Source organism: Silene latifolia, chromosome 6, assembly GCF_048544455.1.
Source record: "Silene latifolia isolate original U9 population chromosome 6, ASM4854445v1, whole genome shotgun sequence".
NCBI classification, from domain to species: domain Eukaryota; kingdom Viridiplantae; phylum Streptophyta; class Magnoliopsida; order Caryophyllales; family Caryophyllaceae; genus Silene; species Silene latifolia.
Genome location: NC_133531.1, coordinates 74499480 through 74520215, shown reverse-complemented (window position 1 = coordinate 74520215; position 20736 = coordinate 74499480). Strand labels below are relative to the sequence as shown.

The 20736-nt window shown below is 35.3% G+C and overlaps 2 protein-coding genes across 3 annotated transcripts; both read right to left on the bottom strand.

The window, feature by feature from the left end:
* Positions 1-8791: 8791 nt before the first annotated feature.
* LOC141658797 (type I inositol polyphosphate 5-phosphatase 5) lies at positions 8792-12595 on the bottom strand. 2 transcript variants are annotated; one of them, XM_074465612.1, is made up of 10 exons: positions 12138-12595; positions 11984-12056; positions 11812-11889; positions 11290-11377; positions 11004-11108; positions 10109-10637; positions 9833-10026; positions 9620-9728; positions 9322-9470; positions 8792-9221 (listed from the first exon to the last, which is right to left on the bottom strand). In XM_074465612.1, exons 1-10 carry the CDS (start codon positions 12258-12260, stop codon positions 9002-9004), a joined length of 1668 nt encoding a protein of 555 aa, XP_074321713.1. In that variant the 5' UTR covers positions 12261-12595; the 3' UTR covers positions 8792-9001. The 2 variants fall into 2 exon arrangements, with proteins under 2 accessions (XP_074321713.1, XP_074321714.1); XM_074465613.1 differs by having other exon boundaries at positions 9133-9237.
* Positions 12596-17047: 4452 nt separating this feature from the next.
* Positions 17048-20419, bottom strand: LOC141586884 (protein SOSEKI 2). Its single transcript, XM_074408279.1, has 5 exons — positions 19974-20419; positions 19290-19359; positions 18769-18887; positions 17559-18489; positions 17048-17399 (listed from the first exon to the last, which is right to left on the bottom strand). The coding sequence occupies exons 1-5, from the start codon at positions 20239-20241 to the stop codon at positions 17252-17254; spliced, it is 1536 nt and encodes a 511-aa protein (XP_074264380.1). The 5' UTR covers positions 20242-20419; the 3' UTR covers positions 17048-17251.
* Positions 20420-20736: the final 317 nt, after the last annotated feature.

Sequence of the window (20736 nt, the reverse complement as noted above, 5' to 3'; positions counted from 1 at the left end):
TATATTTGAATCGTTTTATGCATCATTCATGCTTATAAACTCATAAAAATGATAAATACATGAAATAAATGAGTTATTTACACCCTCAAACTTACGTGTATTGATGTTTACGATGTACACGACTTTAGAGACGGTTTTCTCGTAGCGACTACTCACGATCAAAGAAGTTTAAAAGAGTGCCTTAAAAAAGAATTTTGTTTTGAAAATATGTTGAAAATATGTTAATTAAAACATGTTTATTGATGAATTGAGTTGGTCAAATGGGTTGGTCGAATGCACGGCGAAGGTACCAAACAAAATGTGTAAGGCTTGTGTTTACCATCGGTAGGTCGTAAAAACGTGTCGATTTTTGTGACTTAGGAAGTCGGGTCTAGAAGTTTAAGGGAGAGGTGACGGGGCGGACGATCGCGTAAGAATTGTTGTATGTGAAGGTTGGTATTTATAGAGAAATATGGGATGGTAGGTTGGTTGAGTTTTCTTAAAGGCTAAGCAGACACCCCATTGAGGCGCGAGGCACCTAGTGACTGAAAGGGGTGTACTGTCCCTTTCAAAAATTTGGATTTTCCATTTGTTCTAACCAATATTTTGTTGGTTGTGATTTGTGATCTTTGATGGTTTCTTAGCCGTGTAAGCTTACTCTTGGGTGTTATTTTGGGTAGGTATTTTGTGTCCTTGACTCGGGTATGACCCGTGTGAGTCGGGATTTGAATTTTGAGTCGGGTTTTGGCCCGGTGTCGGTTTAGACTCTAAGTAGGGTCATTTTAATGGAAATTACATGTTAAAGACATTTATGGAATTATTTTTGACATTCGAGACTCGGGTTGACTCGAGTTGCGGGTTTCTGAGCCGGTTTTGGGTCCGAAGACGGTTTTAACTCTAAATAGTGTTATTTTAATGCAAATGAAGTTAGAAAACTTTTGAAATAATTTTTCATATTCGAGTAGTGCATTAAACCGTCTCATGTATAGCCAATCCACGCACGCATATCAAAAATATGTTATAGTCCGATCATCATCGGGTGGTTTTTGGAAGGTGCAGATACTGGGTATCTATAGGTGGTAGTCGTTATGTGTGTGTCATTGTTGATGATTATTCTAGGTTTGTTTGGGCACTTTTCCTAAGTTCCAAGAATGAGGCATTTGATGAGTTTTTAATTTGGTTGAAAAAGATTCAAAATAAACTTGATTTCAAACTTGTTTCCATAAGAACGGATCATGATCATTTAGTGCTTATTGTAATGACAATGGTGTATACCATAATTTTTCGGCTCCTAGAACACCACAACAAAATGGAGTGGTTGAACGAATGAATAGGACACTTGAAAGTATGGCTAGAACCATGTTGTTGTGTAGTAAATTGCCTAGGAACTTTTGGGCCGAAGCGGTAAATACCGCTTGCTACATTCATAATCGTGTCATGATAAGGAGCATAATCAATAAAACACCTTATGAAATTTTACGTGGAAGAAAGCCCAATATTTCATATTTTAGATACTTTGGGAGCAGATGTTTTGTTCACAATAATGGAAAAGATAACTTGGGAAAATTTGATCCAAGTAGTGATGAAGCGGTTTTTATTGGTTATTCCGATCATAGCAAGGCCTATAAAGTTTATAATAAACGAACCATGCTAATTGAAGAAAGTGTCCATGTCATATTTGATGAATCTAGCATTCTTGGACATGTACAAAATAATGATGAAGATGATGAATTTGAGATAGGTCTTGTAAGAAAAGACTTTGTGTTTGAGGATGAGGAAGCTCCAAACAATGACGCCATACAACAGTCACAGAGACTGTTACCTACTGATACTAGCAACAGTTCAGGGGGAAAAAATAATAAAAGAACGGTTCCAGAGACTGTTGCTTCCTCTTCCAGAACAACAACAGTCCAAGGTACTATTGCTCCAAGAGAATCCTTAAACACTGATATGGAGCCATCTTCTGACCAGCAAGCAACAGTCACAGAGACTGTTACATCCGAGGGGGAACAAAACACCTTTGTTCCTAAAAAATGGAAACATCAAAGCTCTCATCCACTCTCAAATCTAACAAGTGACTTGAATTCCGGAATTAGAACAAGGGCCTCCCTCAACAAATTTTCATCTCTTGTTGAGTTTTGTGCCCAAAGCGCCTTTCTCTCTCAAATTGAGCTGGCCAACATAACCATTGCATTGACCGATGCCGATTGGATGCTAGCTATGCAAGATGAGATCAATCAATTTAAGAGAAATGAGGTATGGAACCTTGTCCCTAGACCATCTAATCGTACCTTCATTGGTACTAGATGGGTCTTTCGCAACAAGCTTGATGATTCCGGTGAAATCGTAAGGAATAAAGCTAGACTAGTGGTGCAAGGTTATAATCAACAAGAGGGAATTGATTACGATGAAACCTATGCACCGGTTATTGATAGCTTTTGCGGCTCACAAAGGAATTAAGCTCTTCCAAATGGATGTCAAAACCGCTTTCTTAAATGGATATTTGGAAGAGGATGTCTTTGTAGAGCAACCTTCGGGCTTTTTAGACAATGATTTTCCTAAACATGTTTTCAAGTTAGACAAAGCTCTTTATGGTTTAAAACAAGCACCTAGGTGTTAGTATGATAGATTGTCTAAATTTCTCATTGAAAATGGTTTTAGAAGAGGTTCCATAGATAAAACATTGTTTTTAAAGCAACAGTCAAGTGAACTGTTGGTTGTCCAAATATATGTTGACGACATCATATTTTGAGCCACAAATGAGATACTTTATACTTATTTTTTGGAACTAATGAAATCGGAACTCGAAATGAGTATGATGGGTGAGCTGGGATTTTTTCTTGGGTTCCAAATCAAGCAATCCAAAGATGGAATCATGGTCCATCAACAAAATTACATTAAAGAGATGCTTAAGAAATTTGGGATGACTAATGGCAACCCTCACTCCACACCTATGGTATCCAAGTCCAAATTGGACAAAGATGAGAAAGGTAAGAGCATTAGTGAAAAGGTGTATCGAGGTATTATTGGATCGCTTCTCTATTTAACCACAAGTCGTTCCGACATTCTTTTTAGTGTTTGTTTATGTCCTAGATTCCAATCAAATCCGAAAGAATCTCACTTTAAAGCCGTTCAACGCATTCTTCGATATTTGATTGGAACACAAGATCTTTATTTGTGGTACCCCTTACATTGTCCCTTTGATCTTATAGGATATTCCGACGCGGACTATGCGGGTTGTAGTGTTGATCGAAAGTGTACATCCGGGATTGCAACATTCTTGGGTCCGTGCTTAGTCTCATGGGGCTCAAAGAAACAAAACACGGTTGCTCTTTCAACGGCCGAAAGTGAATACGTTAGTGCCGCTCATTGTTGCTCACAACTTCTTTGGGTAAAGCAACAACTTCTCGATTTTGGTATTATTTACGACTCCGTTCCCATTTTATGTGATAATACGAGTGCGATAAATATATCAAAAAATCCTATTCAATATTCTAAGACCAAACACATTGAAATTCGTCACCATTTTATTCGTGATCATGTAGAAAAGGGCATGTTGAACTTATTTTTTGCAAAACCGAAGATCAAATTGCCGACATATTTACTAAACCACTTACAAGAGAACAATTTGAAAAAGTTAGGTTACAAATTGGCTTTATTAATTGCATGTAATTTTTATATGAATTAAACTAATCCCTCACATGATTGACTAGAACGGGTTTGCTATCTTTTATTCTAATTTATTCATTCCATGTTATGTCCGTAATCGATAAACGTTGTGTGTGTGCTTAATAATCACTCAACCGCATGTCTAGTCTTGTGTTTAATGGTACCTACCCTATTGAATGAGGAAACCTCCCCTCTCAAATAAACCCGAAAACCAATCCTTTCAACCACCTTCAAATGGATGTCTCTTACTCTTCAAATCGCTCAAAATCCTTCATTTTCATTACCCAAAGACCTCACCCTTTCACATTCAATTCACTTATGTTACAAAGGTCTATGTGAAACAAAGAACCAGAAAACTACTTGTTCTACATATGCATCAAGAGATGATTGAGAAGTTGGTTGAAAAATGGAGAATTAAAAAAAAAGGGTGGAAAGAAACGGGAAGATAATATGGAAAGTGACAGTAATTATTAGAAAACAGACGGAAGAGATTGAGGGTGAATTTCTTGAAGAAAGTAGTAAGGCGAAAAATTGGGGGAAGTAGAAAGGAAAGAAACAGTATATGCGATTGTTGCTATGATCAAAGGTCAAGAAAGGAAAGAAACAGTATATGCAATTGTTGTTATGCTCAAAGGTCAAGATCAAATTTGTCAATGTTTAATGTCATGAAAGCAAAAAAAAAAAAAAAAAAAAAAAAAAAAAAAAAAGTTGATGTTCTTTTATCATAAAGCGCAATGCAATAGTAGAGATCACTGTAACTCAAGCCTTCATTGTCAAACCTCAACCATTTTTAAATCCTCTTCATTATCTTAAAAAACGGTGACCAAACTTCCGCACCCTAAATTTTCCCATACTCAAACTTGTCTTTTGCCTTACACCTCTTGTCCCTCTCTCATTATCATTCGGTGGTGTACTAATTAAACTAGGTTTAGCCTTGTTGAACTTTGCGTTTAAACTCATGTTTAAACCTTTGATTTGTGTTGACCTTGTTATTATGATGCAATTATGGTTGTCATTCATGTGACGTCTCATGCATGATTATTCTGTGTTCGGGGGTAGCCTCTTATCGGTTTGATGATGTCAAGAGGGGGAAAAGGGAAATTCATGTTCCTTTTACATACTCATTGATTAATCTCTTATTTTGTGGTAGACTACGTATGATATTGATCTTGCTCTAGGATTTGTTACCTCATAAGTTTAACTCACTACTTCTACTTTCATGATTCTTTTTTTACTAACCATTTGAGGGGGAACTTTTTGGAACATTCATTTTATAAGGCTTGTCATCATCAAAAAGGGAATTTGTTAGAACACATTTGTTGATGATGACATGCCTATTTTAACCATGCTTTAAGATGTTCCATTTAAGGATTTAGCCGTCTTCCCCATTCAAGAATTAATCAATGTTCAAGCTCAAGAAGTGTTGATGAAGCTATCCAAGAATTGTGTGTAATAAGAGTCACTTATGTAAGGGTAAGAGAGTATGGTACTAAGGCAACAGTAAGCAGGACTGTTGTTTAACGACGGTCTGCTTTCTAAGGCAACAGTAAGCAAGACTGTTGCTTTAGCTCGTGTCACTTGAAGGAAGTCTTCAATTTCAAAAATACACATATTTCCAAATACAAACTTCTATCTTTGAAATGTTCATTTCTGATATTTGAATTTTATGAAAGGTTGTTTTTAAGAAAAAAAAATATTCAAATGGCATCTTTTAAAAGGTCTTATCTCAAATTGGCAACACCTTTTATCATAGCTTTTGGAAAGAGGAACTTGTTTCTTTCCAAAATTGTTTCTCTAAAAATGTCTTCACTTGGTTGTCAATCTTGCTTTCACTGATTTTCAAAGGCCTTTTAAAGATAATAACAAAACTTTTTTTCTTCTTCAACCTTTGGAAGAATGCCCCCTTTTAGGCAAACTTGGTTAAGTCAAAAATATTTGTTTTCTATCATATGTCTTGACCTCTAAACCCTAGTTTGCTTCCCTATAAAAGGAGCACTCTTCTCCTTCATTTCTTAAGACTTTTTCTGAGAATTTCAAAGAGTTTTGCAAAGTGTTTTAAAGAACTTAAAAGCTTTTTCTTGTTTGCAAAATATTCTAAGTCTTCAAGTGCAACAGTCCTTACAACCGTTGTTTTAAGTATCATATTATCTCACCTAGAATCGTTTGATCAATAAGTTGTCCTTATCAATTCTTTTGAATCAGTTTGAGGAAACTTGATCGTGTAAACATTCCAAGGTAGAGTGTCGAGTTCTTAGACGGAGTAGTCTTTGGACTCTTACCGCAACCAGAGTAGGTTGTTGGTCCTTTTTATTGTAAGGGTTTAAGTAGTCGGAGTAGATCACTTAAATAATCAATAAAAAGAAGATTGGACGTGGCCCTTAGAGAGTTGGCCGAACCAATTCAAAAACATTATGTTGATCTCTCGTTACTTTATATTCCGCTGCATTTATTTTTCCTGTACTTCATTCGTATTTTTATTTCTTTGGCAACAGTCCTGAATATTGTTGCTTTGGTCTGTAGCCTCAATCCTATTTGCTAAGACAAAGAAGCAACAGTCAGAACAACCGTTGTTTTTTCATTTCAGCAATCTTCTTCAACAAACGTGATACACTTCTAATTACGCAATTTATTTGATGTATCCACTTGTTCCTCATATCATCAATCAACTTGCTTTAATTCAATAAAGATCAAGTTGATTTTTTTAAAAATAGTACCTAATTCACCCCCTCCCCCTCTTAGGTACTTGGAATCCTAAACTCTTCACTAGTGAAACCAAATACGTTCAAGTTAATCGAGTTAACTAGTGAAACCAGTACCTAGATTGTCACGGTTCCATATATGATAAAATATCGATCGTGAAAAAAAAAATTATTTTACATTTTATTTATTAATTTTCATATATATTGTTTGCCACAGGATTTATTTTTTCGCCACGGGAAATTTTTTTGGCCGCGGGAGTTATTAGCCACGAGAGAATCCGTGGCCAAAAATTTAATAATAGCCACGTTGTTGTTTTTCCCGTGGCCATCTCTTTGCCACGGCCACTTGCGCCACGGAAGGTATTCCCGTGGCCAAATGATTTAGCCACGGAAATTTAACACTTGCGGCACGAATTTAGTCATGGCCCAAATGCTCATTTGTAGTAGTGTGTGAATTGGATTGGTTTGTATGCCTTGTGTAAGGTACTAATTGTTGATCTAAAATAACGAATTAATGCACTTTTGATGAATATCGCTTATTCTGTCATGTATCGCTTTCATATGTTGGTTTGAACTATTGTTGCGAGGTCTCTGAGTTACTCTTACTGATTGTGAAATTCATTTGTAATGAATGAATAGGTGATGAAGTCAGCGCTTGTTTGGGGTTGACATGAGTAAACTAGCGAGCGTTGGCCTTTCAACGTTTCACCTTATTGTTTAATTTAGACTCGCTTTGTTGGTCACATGTTTGGTTTTGAGGGATTGAGACTCCCTTTGTATTCACAATTGGTTTTCACTTGATTTGTATGGATTTCAAACTATCTTTTGATTTCGGTTGTATGATTTGCAACTCAGCGGTTTGTTTTCATTTAAAAGGTTTTAATAATGGGTGTTACTCTTTCATGTACATGTTTTACTTAATCATGTACATATTTGACACTTTTACCTCTCTCATTTTTTTCAACTTTTACCTCTCCCACTAGAACCCACATCGATCAACCACCTCTTCCCGCCTCTCCCCAGTTAGAGTTTCAAAGTCAACCATTGTAGGTACCGATGCTTGAACGAACAAAAGTTATAACAAACACAGAACTGAACACGACTGTTTAACATGGAAAAATTGTCCAGTGTATCATTCTTAGGGGGTGTTTGTTTCAACTTATAAAGGTATAAGGTATGGGTTTAGAATGAGTCAAACTCATACTAGGTGTTTGTTTGGCAAAAATGAAGGTTTCATACCCATACCTCAAACCCATGAGGTAAGGGTTTCTCATACCCAATGGGGGAGGTGGGTATGAGATTGATACCCATGGGTATCAACTACCAAAACCAAAAACCATGAAAAAAACTTTGGAACATTTTAAATAAATTTTTTTTACATTTATTTGATCAAATCTTCATTTTCATGATGTTTCAATATAAAAAATGATTATTCTTAATGTTGTATTTTAGATTTTTTTAACTTTAATGAAATTCAACCCCATTCCACGCAAAATTGAAAGAAACACAGGGTATGAGGAATCAAGTTCCAAACTCATATCACCCGGGTATGATTCCTGATTCCAAACCCATACCCACTCGCGAACCAAACGCGCCCTTATAGGGTTCACAAAAGAAGATGTGTATATTGTATACATGCTTAGAATAATTACAGGTGACATGGTAAAATTATTAGCATGAAAATTGAGATTTGTGTTGACTATTGATAATATATCCATAATGTGATGATTAAAAGTTGTTCCAGTGCATCATGATGTAAACTATCACGCTCATCAGATGTTACGGATGCGCTGCGAGAACCTCCTCCTTCCCCCGCCCCTGCCATCAGACATTTCCCTCACCACCAGCACCAACTCCCAATTGAAAACCCTAATTGAAAATTTTAACCCCTAATTACAAACAAAAACAATTAAATCAACTTAATCACCACAAACTATTTAATTTGTTGATAAAACAAAATAAATAATTGTTTGATGTGAAAATTAATATCCAAAATTGAAGTATTTGGGAGTAATTTGATTAGATTTTAGGGGAAAAAGAAGAGAGAAAATTAGATAGCTTTGTAGTGGAAAAGTGTAGTAGTTGGAAATTTTATGACAAACAGTATATGAAAAAGTAAAACTTGTCCATGAAAGAGCAATGACGTTAATAATCCCGCATTTTCTGTTGTATTTACTTGGTGTACTTTATTGCATAATTACGAGGGTTCACAGCAAACCCAAATAGCACATTGAAAAAATGAAAGAGTCATGTCGTGTTTATAAAAGAGTCCGGGCTAACAACAAAACTAAACTTAACCCCAAAAGACGTCATTAAAGAATGATTTTGGAGAATATTACGGTATATTGTATTATACCATAATCGGAATAATATAATAATAGGAATAAACTTATTATATGTAGGCTATAATAGGTTGATACGATTTAGATCTCGGGAGTACTAAAAATATCGTGCCAATCTAATCATTCAAGATACGAAGAAATTATCAATTACAATCCTCCTTATGAACACTCCCCTCTCTAATTCTATCTAATAAATGAGTCTCAGTAGGAGGTGGACTTTGTAGCCCAACATTTTACAAGGTATAGTTGTTAGTCTGTTGCATATCAAAATTGCAGAAAGCTATTGGTGTGGAATATATACATATGAAAAGGTTAGTACTCATAAGAACTATGACGTTGAGGAGCACAATCATAACCTACTCTAGTAGTCGTGCATGAATAACCTTTCCTGAACCTTGATGTAATTTTAGTCCTGACTTCCACATCCACCGTGAACACTCCACATACTGGTCTATGATCCGAGAATCTCGATTCCGCTCTTACATATGATACTTGTTCTATCCCTTGCCCATGCCATAGTATACGGTCGCACCTGCATTTTTTATCGTCTAAACCCTTTAATTAATTCTTGCACCAGACTACTGAAATTAAACAAACATTTCTCAACTTCGTATAAGAATGGTCGGAATTACCAGGCAGGAGTCCGTCGTTTCTTCTTGGATTTAGTGGTTTCTCCGGCGTACATGTCTGAATTGTGAGAGTATTTGTATGTAGGTGCAAACATGATGCGACCTTCTTTCCATCCACCAAACACTCTGCCACATTTCCTCTCCGTCGTCAGCTGTTGCGTAAAATTTATCAGTAGTTATAGACATTGGTTAATTCATTCATCTCTTATTTTTGTGACATTTCCGACTAGCATGAATTGAAGCACTCAATTAACCTTCTTTTTTCTATCCAAAGTTATTTAAGGACTGATTAATGGCAAACCTGATCTTTCTCAAGGAGGGTATCCCAATCATTATCCTCCAACAAAATCCTTGCTTCATCATAAGGCAAAGACACTCGATAGTTAAGATCTCCGAACCAAAGGACGCGACTGCAACAAATAAGCAGGACCAATCTTAATTATTGTTATATATACTTTAGAATAGCAGGACTGAAATCGCTATGAAGACAAATAGATGAGTACAAGCATAGTACTCATGATCAATGATTCTTTCTGGTGCCTTTCGATCCGAATTCTTGCATATCTTTGGAAATTGAGTGCCTTTTAGTATCTCAGCTACGTCTGCATTTCTTTTAAGTTCATCTCCCTCCTTTTCCCCTGAGGCCAAGTGTGAACATACAAAACACAAGCTCGTTCTATGAAGCGTCAGGCTTATTGCTATACATCCCTGCATATAACCCAACACCACTTTCAGTTATACCGTCTCAATATATGAGATTGCAAAAGTTATTTCAAGGCAAAACACATACCTTGTTACCAAGGCAACCCATGATTCCAGTTCCCATGGAAGAAACTCTGACATGTCCAATGTAAGGAATCAACTCTTTGCGAGCCCAAACTGAAAGAAATAGGCCAACCATCTGTTTACTAGACACAAGACGATACTCTGCTAGGCCAGAGAATGCTGGTGCATCCGGTACTATAGCAAAGAACTCTTCAACCCTGGTGTTATATCGGTGTTGGAACGGGTTATCATGAATGCGCCTCGGTCTACGCACTTCAGGAATCAACGAATCCAAACAACAGTTGCAGGTTTTGACAAGGCTGCTGTCCACTCTAAGGTTCTTGCTTAGAACTTTAAGATTAGGTTTCTGGAAGAAGTTTGATTTCGAGTCTTTTGATATTTTTGAGCTTGGACTTGATTCACATGACGAGTACATTGATTCATGGTGTTGCCTGTTTAGGGCTAGGTTTATCAAGGCTAGCCATCTTGCCGCTGGCTCGTTGTCCTCTGCCACTAAAACATTGCCTGCGTTTAATGGAACTATTTCTTGAAACCTGAGACAAAGAGTTAACCGTCAAAATAGCAAGCATTACAATTTTTCACTGTTAATTCAAATGTCAGCTAGCTCAACCAATAAACTGACTAAAGCCATTATACAGTAATGTCTGAAACCCTTTGGCATCGAAATTGTCCTTGTGGCGCACTTCATAACAAAAAAAAAAAAAAAAAAAAAAAAAAAAAAAAAACCATTCACATAAAAAGTAGGCTGTCTAGTACCACAAATTCTCAGATGGGAAAGTTTTATGGAAGATAATCATGACAGTAACCCGGCCATATAATAAGGGTTCTCTCATACTCCCTCCGTCCCAATAATTTGTTTAAAAGGAACATTATCAAATATGAAGCGCAGTCAATCATACCCTACTACATAGATGTCCGACGAGCCCTCAGCGTGTAGGAAATCATTAAGGTTGAGTTCATTTGTTGGAGTTCTGCCTCCCACATTCCATGTTCCAACAAAAACCCTACAATTAATTCAGAAGCAATGTTAATTAGGGTATAAACAAGCACGAAATTGTAACAACAATGTCACCCCAATGACTTGAATGTTCAGCCAGCCAACAAACAACTAAACGAGAACGGTTATTGAAAGTAAGCAAATGCAATTAAAAAGAAAAGCTAATAGTGAGGAGGAAAAGAAAGTACCTGTAATCTTGATACTCCATACTTGGTGTAACAGAGGCTAAAGATGTGGATAAATCCAGCCCTTCTATACTTGAACTAGTTTGCCTTTCTGATAATAATTGGTACGACATTAAGATCGATGATTTAGCGCCACAATTGAACAAATAATGTGCAAAAACGAGCATAAATACATACGGAGTACAGTTTTCAACGACAATTTCTTCAAAATGTTAGGCAAATTTCTAGTCCTCATTAATATTGGGTTAAGAAAATCAAAATTCCTGGTTTGGTAGGTGAACTGCCAAATGATTGTGCACACAAGGCACGAAAGGGTGACAGTGTGTTATGTATTGACTTCACGTAACCAATGACCCAAGTTACGTAATCCAATTCCACCGTATGAGACACGAACCCAAAAAGATGTAGATATTACTGTCGACAGTACTGATTTTTGATACCACCCTCTCGCTCTCATGATAAAATTATTTCCATGAGGCGTCGAACTAGCATGAAAAGAAAGACAGAAAGCAGTTTAGTCCTCACCGGAGGAACTCTTACGAATATATGGATCAGTGTCGTCAAAGAAAGCCTTTCTCCTTGCGGCAACTTTCTTGTCAAAGGCTGTTTAATCATTATCATTACCAAATCAATAATCCAGTTTTGTATATATGATTACAACATATTCAAATAATTGTATGTTCTTGGCCTAACTAACCTGATTCAGCAACATTGTCGTCTGACGTCCTGCCATTTCGCTTATTCGAGCTAAAGATCTTTGGGATTATAGACTAATGCCAAAAAAAAAAAAATCATTAAATAGTTATGTTATACTAGAAACGTTTTTAGGATGACAAATGACAAGATGAAACCTTTTTCTTCTTGATACTTTTGACAGAGTTTTCGCCACCACCGCTATTGTTGGTATTATTATCGCTACAAGAGGAAGAGGTCGGAGAGGAGGAAGAGCTACCATTAGGACTTGTTCTTGTCATTATCTTTTTTTTTTTTTTTTGGTTGTTCTCTATTCAACCTTGATGAAGATCAAAAACTTGTGACATTCATGATAACATTGACCCATGTCTTATCTAATTATCTAATAAAGTCTGTAATTGATGCATAAAAGAGTGGATTATTGATAGCCTGCATCAATGTGAATTAATACGTACCCAATTCAAATGAAATCAATTAATTTCTTATTAGAAATCTCTATAATTTCTAGATCAATTTAATTTTTTTTCTTGGGTTTTGATCAGATCTTGAATTTACTAGTTTTTTTTTAAAGTTTTTTTCCTTTTTCTCCTTTTTTCCAAAGACAATCCAAAAGAGTGGAGGTGAAAATGGGTGGTGAACTGGTGATGTGAACAGAATTTCGCGCCAAGGATTTCGCAAACATGATCAGGTACTATAATAGTATAATGTGACTCACTTTGGAAGGGGGGCACTTTGGAAGGTATTGATTTGCTAATTTGCTATGCTATGCTTTTCCTGGTCATACATTCATATTTCATACCTCAGCCTCCCTATTAAATTGCATGCATTTTTTATGGAGATTTTTTTTTTAAAAAAATAATAATGCTGAAAAAAAAAATTATTGTTAATCTGGGTCGAATATGGAGTCTTATATTCAAATAACTAGTATAGATCCCGCGCAAATGCGCGGTTTTCTAGATAATTAAATATATTAAAGAAACTAACAATTAGTAATAGTATTAACTTCAATTGAAATTTAATTGTAAAATTTACTATTAATAATATTTAGTATTAAGAGGTAGAAAAGAAAAGGTTAAACACTTTTAATACTTGTCGCTTTTTATCAAAAAAAACATTTTATGTAATTTTTTTTCATAACAAATCTATATATATTTTTGATAGCATTCACAGTCAAAATTTGTGAAGTTGGACTCCGAAAAGAGAATGTAAGCTTTGGTTTGGAACTTTGAATGAGGGGAGTAGATGAAATTAAACTGCCTGGCCCAATTATAGATATTACATAATGAAGACCAATTATAGAGTAATTTTCATTGGGTCCTGCTATACGTCGTCGACAATTTCTAATTATCGTCGACAATTAATGTAAATTTCCAAGTTTGTCCTCCATAACATAACTCCATTTCCGTCTCACTAAAATGCAATTTTCGTCTCACTAAAACACAAGTCAATTTCCGTCTCACTAACGTCTCACTAAAATCTTTCAAACAAAAAAAAAAGACGGTTTTTCAAAAAAAAAAAAAAAAAAAAAAAAAGCGGGATTTGTAATTAACAACATGAACGAAAAATTAGCAATTATCGATTACCGCACCAAAAATTAATCTAAGTCAGTAAATGATTTTTTTTTCCAAAAAAAAAAAAAAAAAAAATCCAGACGAAAAACATTTTCGTCCAGACCAAGGTCCGGACAAAGAAAATTTTCGTCCAGACCATGGTCCAGACAAAAATATTTTTCGTCCAGACCCAGGTATCAATAATTCTAATATTTTCCGTCCTATGGGTGCCCTGCAAATAACACTCCATTCTATCAATAATTCTAATTAAATCTATCCTATCCACCATTCTTCCCATAACAAACTCACTCATAACAATGACCGGTTACTTTAGGTTAATTATAATTATAATTAACAAAATCAAACACCTTCTTCTAATTCCCCTTTACTGTCATCACCCCTCACATAATATCACCACCATAACCTACCCTACACATAACATTTTCCCATCATCATTATCATTATCGTCGTTATTATGTGAAACCTTTCCTGAAATCAATTGCAAACCAATAAAACCTTCAACGACATACAACTTTGAACTAATCTCAAACCTTTCAAAATCCCAACCAAACAAAACCCAGAAAAATCAAATCTGAAACCCTAAAAATTCCCCTGAAATCCCCAATCTATTTTGTTAGTAATTGAGCATTAAGTATTGAATTGATGAGATTGGTTTGTTACTGTAGACGCCTTTGCTGACCATCACGATTATTTTGTGAAATGTTGCAACTTACTGCACTTTTATTTGAGGCAATATTCATTCAATAATTGGGGATTTTTATTTCAAGGATTTTTTTTTCAGGGTGTTATGGGTATTGACATGTCTAGTGCTTTGTTGATCTTATTTGATGGATTTATATATCATGTATTTCTTGAAATCAAATTGGGGTTTTGGCAGTGGTAGTCTTGTAGGGTGTTATCGTCTTTTTTGTGTGAGGATTGCAAGAGATTTTGGGCATTTTTTTAGGAGGAAATGAATTGATAATAGGGGAATGAGATGAAGATCACGGCATGCTTATTGCTTACCTGAAATCAACTCAAGACTTGTACTTTCCTCTTGTTGTAACTGGTGGTATGGCGGACGAAGGGAGATAAAGCAAAAGGAAGTGGGGTATGGAGATGGTGGAGAGAGGTAGATGGTCAAGGGTGGATAACCGGTGGTCGACGATTATGGAAGGAATCGGAGATGAGTGGAGATAGTTGTTACACTTGTTAGTGGTGGTTGATTGTTAAGTGTAGATTGTGGAGGTTTGTTCCAACGTATTTTTCCGGTGGTGAGGGTAGGGTGTTGAGATTTGGCGGCAGAGTGGTGGCTGGGTCGGTGGAGGGTGAAGCGTGAAGGGTAAAACAATTATGGAGGAAGGTGAAGTTAATGGAAAATAAGGAATGACGAAGTGTTTTTTACCTAAAAATAACAAGGGTGACCTGTTCTTCAGGTTGCCCGTCCACTGAGAGTGTTATGGGAAGAATGTTGGATAGGATGGATTTAATTGGAATTACTGATAGGATGAAGTGTTATTTGCAGGGCACCTATAGGATGGATTATTCCTATGAAATAATCCTTAAACATATTAAAGAAACTAACAATTAGTAATAGTATTAACTTCAATTGAAATTTAATTGTAAAATTTACTATTAATAATATTTAGTATTAAGAGGTAGAAAAGAAAAGGTTAAACACTTTTAATACTTGTCGCTTTTTATCAAAAAAAACATTTTATGTAATTTTTGTTCATAACAAATCTATATATATTTTTGATAGCATTCACAGTCAAAATTTGTGAAGTTGGACTCCGAAAAGAGAATGTAAGCTTTGGTTTGGAACTTTGAATGAGGGGAGTAGATGAAATTAAACTGCCTGGCCCAATTATAGATATTACATAATGAAGACCAATTATAGAGTAATTTTCATTGGGTCCTGCTATACGTCGTCGACAATTTCTAATTATCGTCGACAATTAATGTAAATTTCCAAGTTTGTCCTCCATAACATAACTCCATTTCCGTCTCACTAAAATGCAATTTCCGTCTCACTAAAACACAAGTCAATTTCCGTCTCACTAACGTCTCACTAAAATCTTTCAAACAAAAAAAAAAGACGGTTTTTCAAAAAAAAAAAAAAAAAAAAAAGCGGGATTTGTAATTAACAACATGAACGAAAAATTAGCAATTATCGATTACCGCACCAAAAATTAATCTAAGTCAGAAAATGATTTTTTTTTCCAAAAAAAAAAAAAAAAAAAAAAAAAGAATCCAGACGAAAAACATTTTCGTCCAGACCAAGGTCCGGACAAAGAAAATTTTCGTCCAGACCATGGTCCAGACAAAAATATTTTTCGTCCAGGATTGAGTCCAGGCACGAAAAATATTTTCGTCCGGATTTTTTTTTTTTTTTTTTAAAAACTTTTTTTTTTTCCGGACGAAAATATTTTCCGTCTGGACGAAAAATATTTTTGTCTGGACCATGGTCTGGACGAAAAATTTCTTCATCCAGGCCCTTTTTCAACAATTTTTTTTTTTTAAAAAAAATTATTAATTTCCGTCTTAAATTAGTTTTGGATGCGTGGATCGATAATCGCTAATTAAAATAAGTTTCAATAAATTAAAAAATTAAAATAAAACGAACTATCCCCGAACGGGGTTTATTAGTAATTATTAATTACTTTTTTACGAAAACAAAACAAGACGGAAAAAATATAAGGGGGAGTGTGAGGGAGGGGTAGTTTTGGAAGTTCATTAAAATTGTCGACGATAATTAGTAAATTGTCGACGAGATTTAGCAGGCAGGTTTTCATTTAGGTGGAAAAATTTGGAGATCTCTTATTCTTTTAGTATAAGGTCATTCACATTGAAGAGTATGTACTCTTCCTCTTATTTCCTCTTTTTCCCACTATTTTTTTGACACCTCACATTCTCTTTCATCCAACTCATTTTCCACTATCTCCATCCTCCTATTCTTCTTCTATTTTTTTTCCCACATCAAAGAGGATCATCTTTATTTCCTCTTTCTTTTTTTTAATATTACTTGATGTGATAATTATATAAAATAAAATGCATATGTAATAATTTGATAGGGGAGTGGACACAAGAGCCAAGGTTGTACTTCCTCTAAAAATAGAGAAAGTCTTCCTCCTCCTCTTTCAAAGAGGATGTTAAAATTAATCCCACATTAAAGAGGATATCCTCTTGGAGGAGAGAAGGTGTTAAGAAGATGCACCATTCTCTTCAATGTGGGTGCTCTAAGGGGATGTTCAAAAATAAAAAAATATATATCATTTTGGATTGGAATTAAATCTGTTTGTCAAAGCAGTACCTAGGATCGGAATTTACTAAACCGGAGACACGGTAGTTTATCTTGTTGTATGGTATAACTTTACAAGGCGGCCTTATTTTAGAATTAGTATTCAAAGAGCTATAATCTGTAATATTTCCAATTTAGCTTTCTTTCTGTCAAGTATATCTTCTTGTAGGACCCTAAACAGATTCTTATTGTACAGGTATATTTTGACGGTGAAGCATGAAGGAAAAACAGACAAAATACATAATCAAATTCTCTAATAACGTTTATGGGTGCTTAGTTTTCAAGTTGAGCCATGAATTAGCCCATAACAACCTTGGCAAACATTCCTATTAATAACAACTTAAAAAACTTATAAGAAGCCACAAATAGCCCTCTCGTTACTGCTTTTCTGTAAGCGAAATTTTTAATGTGAAGCATGAGCTCAAAGTTTGTTCGATTTACTGAGATTGGAAGGGTAATTCTTCTTTCGAGGAAGACACAACTTGATCATCCCTTTTGCTTTCACGCTTTCATCCTCGTTTTCTCCCATTGCTTTCGATGCTACTGCTTCAAGACCGGCCTTAGCGCTCCTGGAAAAAACAGAAACATGAGTTGTCATACAGAACTATAGCAGAAACCTTTATGCCACCTTTAACAGTAGATATGCCAATAGAACTAGAAAAGGGCAGCTAATAAAGATTAATTGACAAAATTATTAAAAAGAGGTACTTTTATACTGTAGTAGATACCTTAGCTCATTGTAGGAGGATGATTTGCCGAATGTGAGAGGGTGACCCTGATCGAAGCCCGATTCAGAGCTGAATGATTGAGCATGGTGATGATTCATAGTCTCAACAATGGTGCCACTAAAATACTCTTTCTCTTGCGACTGTAAATTCCCAAACCGTGGATTCTCAGACATATACCTCAACATGATCATATCTTGATCATCAAGCACCTCCTTTTTACTACGCGATTCTACCTCACTTTTCTCCAACTTACACCCACAAGTAGTTCCGTCTCCCTCTCGTTTACTTATAAGATTATTTCTCATGCTCACTCTAGTGCTTAACTGTTGTTTTAGGCAAGGAATCAAAGTATTTCTCATGTTGAAGTTAAAGTTGTTGGTCTTGTGTTCCCCTTTACTAATTCCCTTAGGCTTCGCTCCTCCACAAGCTATTAGTTGTAGGAGAACGGGGTTTCGAGTCAAGGCAGTTGAGTGTGGGTCACCATCTTCCTCGATTACCATACTCTCCTCAAATCGCTTGGATTCAAAACCTGGGTTTTGCTTTGTTTGATCCTCCCGGGTTAACACTGATGGTTTTTCTTGCTGCGCTGGTTTGTCAGAGATGGTTGAAGAAGTCGAAGGAATCGAATAGGACTCTTCCTGCTCTACTTGCATTATCATCTGGCTATCATCAATAAGTGGCTTTGAATAGTATGCATTTGAGCTATTGCAGCTCACCCTTTTCTCCTCTTCTTCTGTTTCATACTCGTTGCTCTTTACATTTTGGCCATATTTGCGGTCATCTTGTTGTTCAACTTGATTCGAAGAGTGTTGTTGAAAGCTACGTCTCTGAAGGCCTTTGCTACTCATCAGTTCATTACTCTCTGATTTAGCATTGTTGTTGCTTTTGTTCTGTTTTCTCCCTTTCTTCTCAAATTCTTCAAATCTAATTTCTACAAATGTTATTCAAACTAAAGTCAAGCCTCCTTTTAGCTTTAGGCCCCCAAGTACAATTTTATGTGCTATAAAGTCTTAAATACTGATCATATTTTAACTGATCTAGACGATAAATTCATGGAAGGTGGTACTCGTGTTACTGTGTTTGAGAGGTTAACATGATGCAGAAAAGTCCAATATTAGACATATGAAACCACTAATAGATAGGGTTGTATAATAATAATAGGAAAACAGAATTTATGCAAATAAAACCAAAGAATGGACTGATCACAAACCAGAAAAGTCCCTATCTTGCATTAGCTCAGATCCTTTAAGTACATATTCAGATCCTTCTGAAGCATAGATTGCATCATTCTCTGTCATGTCATTCCATACATATCCATTCTTGTAGCTCCTACATTCATATTTAGGTCACTAAATTACTATCCCAATAATTCAAAATGATTCGCTTAAACTATGTGCCTTTTTTTTTAGTCGTATGTTATAAAGGTAACAAACCAAAAATTCACACATTTTGTGCTATAGGTTATCTATAACTGAGCTTTTTCCTTGCCGATCCAACACAAAGCTAAAGCGGCATACATCTAACCGATTGTTGATTAAACCATTCAAACATCATAGAATGATATGTCACTATTGCGGTAATAAATTTTAAAACTTGCAAAGTTATTGAAGATGTTTGACAGACATAATCTGTTATAGTAGTAATTAAGTAATAGTAAGATTATAGAGATACATAAGTTGACTTTGTAATATTATATTACTAGAGAATGATAGTGAAAGGTGGTGTATGTACCTTTTACAAGACCAAGAATATTGACAGGGCATAGCTTTCCCTCTGAGTATTGCAAGCCTTTCTATGACATCTGTATGCCAATATACAAACATAACAATGTCATTATCGACTGAAAAATGAAAGTACTACTCCTATCACATTTCATTCTCGATATTAACAATATACAGAGTAATTATAAATTATGCATTTTTATTTAATAATAACAATAAATGATCTGAATAGATAATCATGTATTCCTTTGGTTATAATTGTCCTAAGCAAAAGCATAGTGTTAAACCATTTAAATAAGGCTCTGGTTGATTCCAAAATTCAGAAGTTAATAGTAATACAAATAACAGGAACAGAGGGAGTACTTCTCAATAACATCGATAAGCATCACCTAAGCAAATGCATAAGCAATTATATATATTGAAACCAAGTGAATGCTACAACAAAAATACTTGTCCCTGTGTAATGCTTTAGCAAATGGAGTCCGTCTCAGACTTGTATAACTAATGTGTATGACAATCATCTTCTAGCTAGGCCTAAATACTGCACTAGCGGTTGGAATATTACGCGATCAATATGATAATCTTATTTAATGAATGTGTATTGTTAACACTACATGATGAATAATGTATGTCCATTTTACGTAGTAGTAATAGAAGCTAGCTAGGCATAAAATAATAAAGATAGAAGAATTACCTCTAAGACGAAGGGGTTGAGTAGCTAAGTGGGAAACCTCAATGTAGTGTGGATGTTCAAGATGACCATTTCGAGTTAAATAATACACTACTTGAACCTTATTGAACATCTTCATTATTCTATTCTTAGGATGTTGGAGATGGCTGTTGTTATGACCCGGTTGCTCGTTGCAATTATACGCATTAGCAGCTAGCTTAGCTCCTTCTGGACTAATCACTTTTGTTTCTAATAATCTCTCAGTTGATCTTCTACCTTTAATAACCTCCATTATCAATAATAATAGGAAATATTAGTATAAGATTATTTTGTGAATAATAATAATAATAATAATAATAATAATGAGGGGTGTTACTTATATTTATATGAAGATGAAGACTGACATGGTGGGTACACTATATGGACCTTCGTTCCAATGTATTCCAACATACACAAGTTATTGACTTATTGTTCATGAAGAGATGTTGAAAATGAAGTTTCAAATACCTCGTGTACCGTATTTTCCTGGATTCTTTTGGAATGCCGAGTGCTTAGTACGGAGTATTATTTTGACGAATTTTTTTAAAGTTAATGGCAATATGGTTATTCAGATGGTTGTGTCATTGAATTGTTGGGGTCAGAGTAAGAATGCTTATCTATTTGTTGGGAGTTGGGGCATTAAGTAACAATGAGTCTCTTTTGTGATGGGTATATTTGTCATAAGTTTGTGATGAGTCAAGTATTACTCATATGGGTAGATAAGATAATAATTAAAATGTCTAGGGAA

Excerpts from the sequence above, each read along its gene's own strand:
- LOC141586884 (XM_074408279.1), bottom strand. The coding sequence starts at position 20,241 with ATGGAGGTTATTAAAGGTAGAAGATCAACTGAGAGATTATTAGAAACA. Across the intron at positions 19,360-19,973 it reads TCAACCCCTTCGTCTTAGAG|ATGTCATAGAAAGGCTTGCA; the intron begins GTAATTCTTCTA and ends ATTGGCATACAG. Across the intron at positions 18,888-19,289 it reads TATTCTTGGTCTTGTAAAAG|GAGCTACAAGAATGGATATG; the intron begins GTACATACACCA and ends ATATGAATGTAG.
- LOC141658797 (XM_074465612.1), bottom strand. The coding sequence starts at position 12,260 with ATGACAAGAACAAGTCCTAATGGTAGCTCTTCCTCCTCTCCGACCTCT. Across the intron at positions 11,109-11,289 it reads ATGGAGTATCAAGATTACAG|GGTTTTTGTTGGAACATGGA; the intron begins GTACTTTCTTTT and ends AATTAATTGTAG. Across the intron at positions 9,222-9,321 it reads AAACGACGGACTCCTGCCTG|GTGCGACCGTATACTATGGC; the intron begins GTAATTCCGACC and ends TAAAAAATGCAG.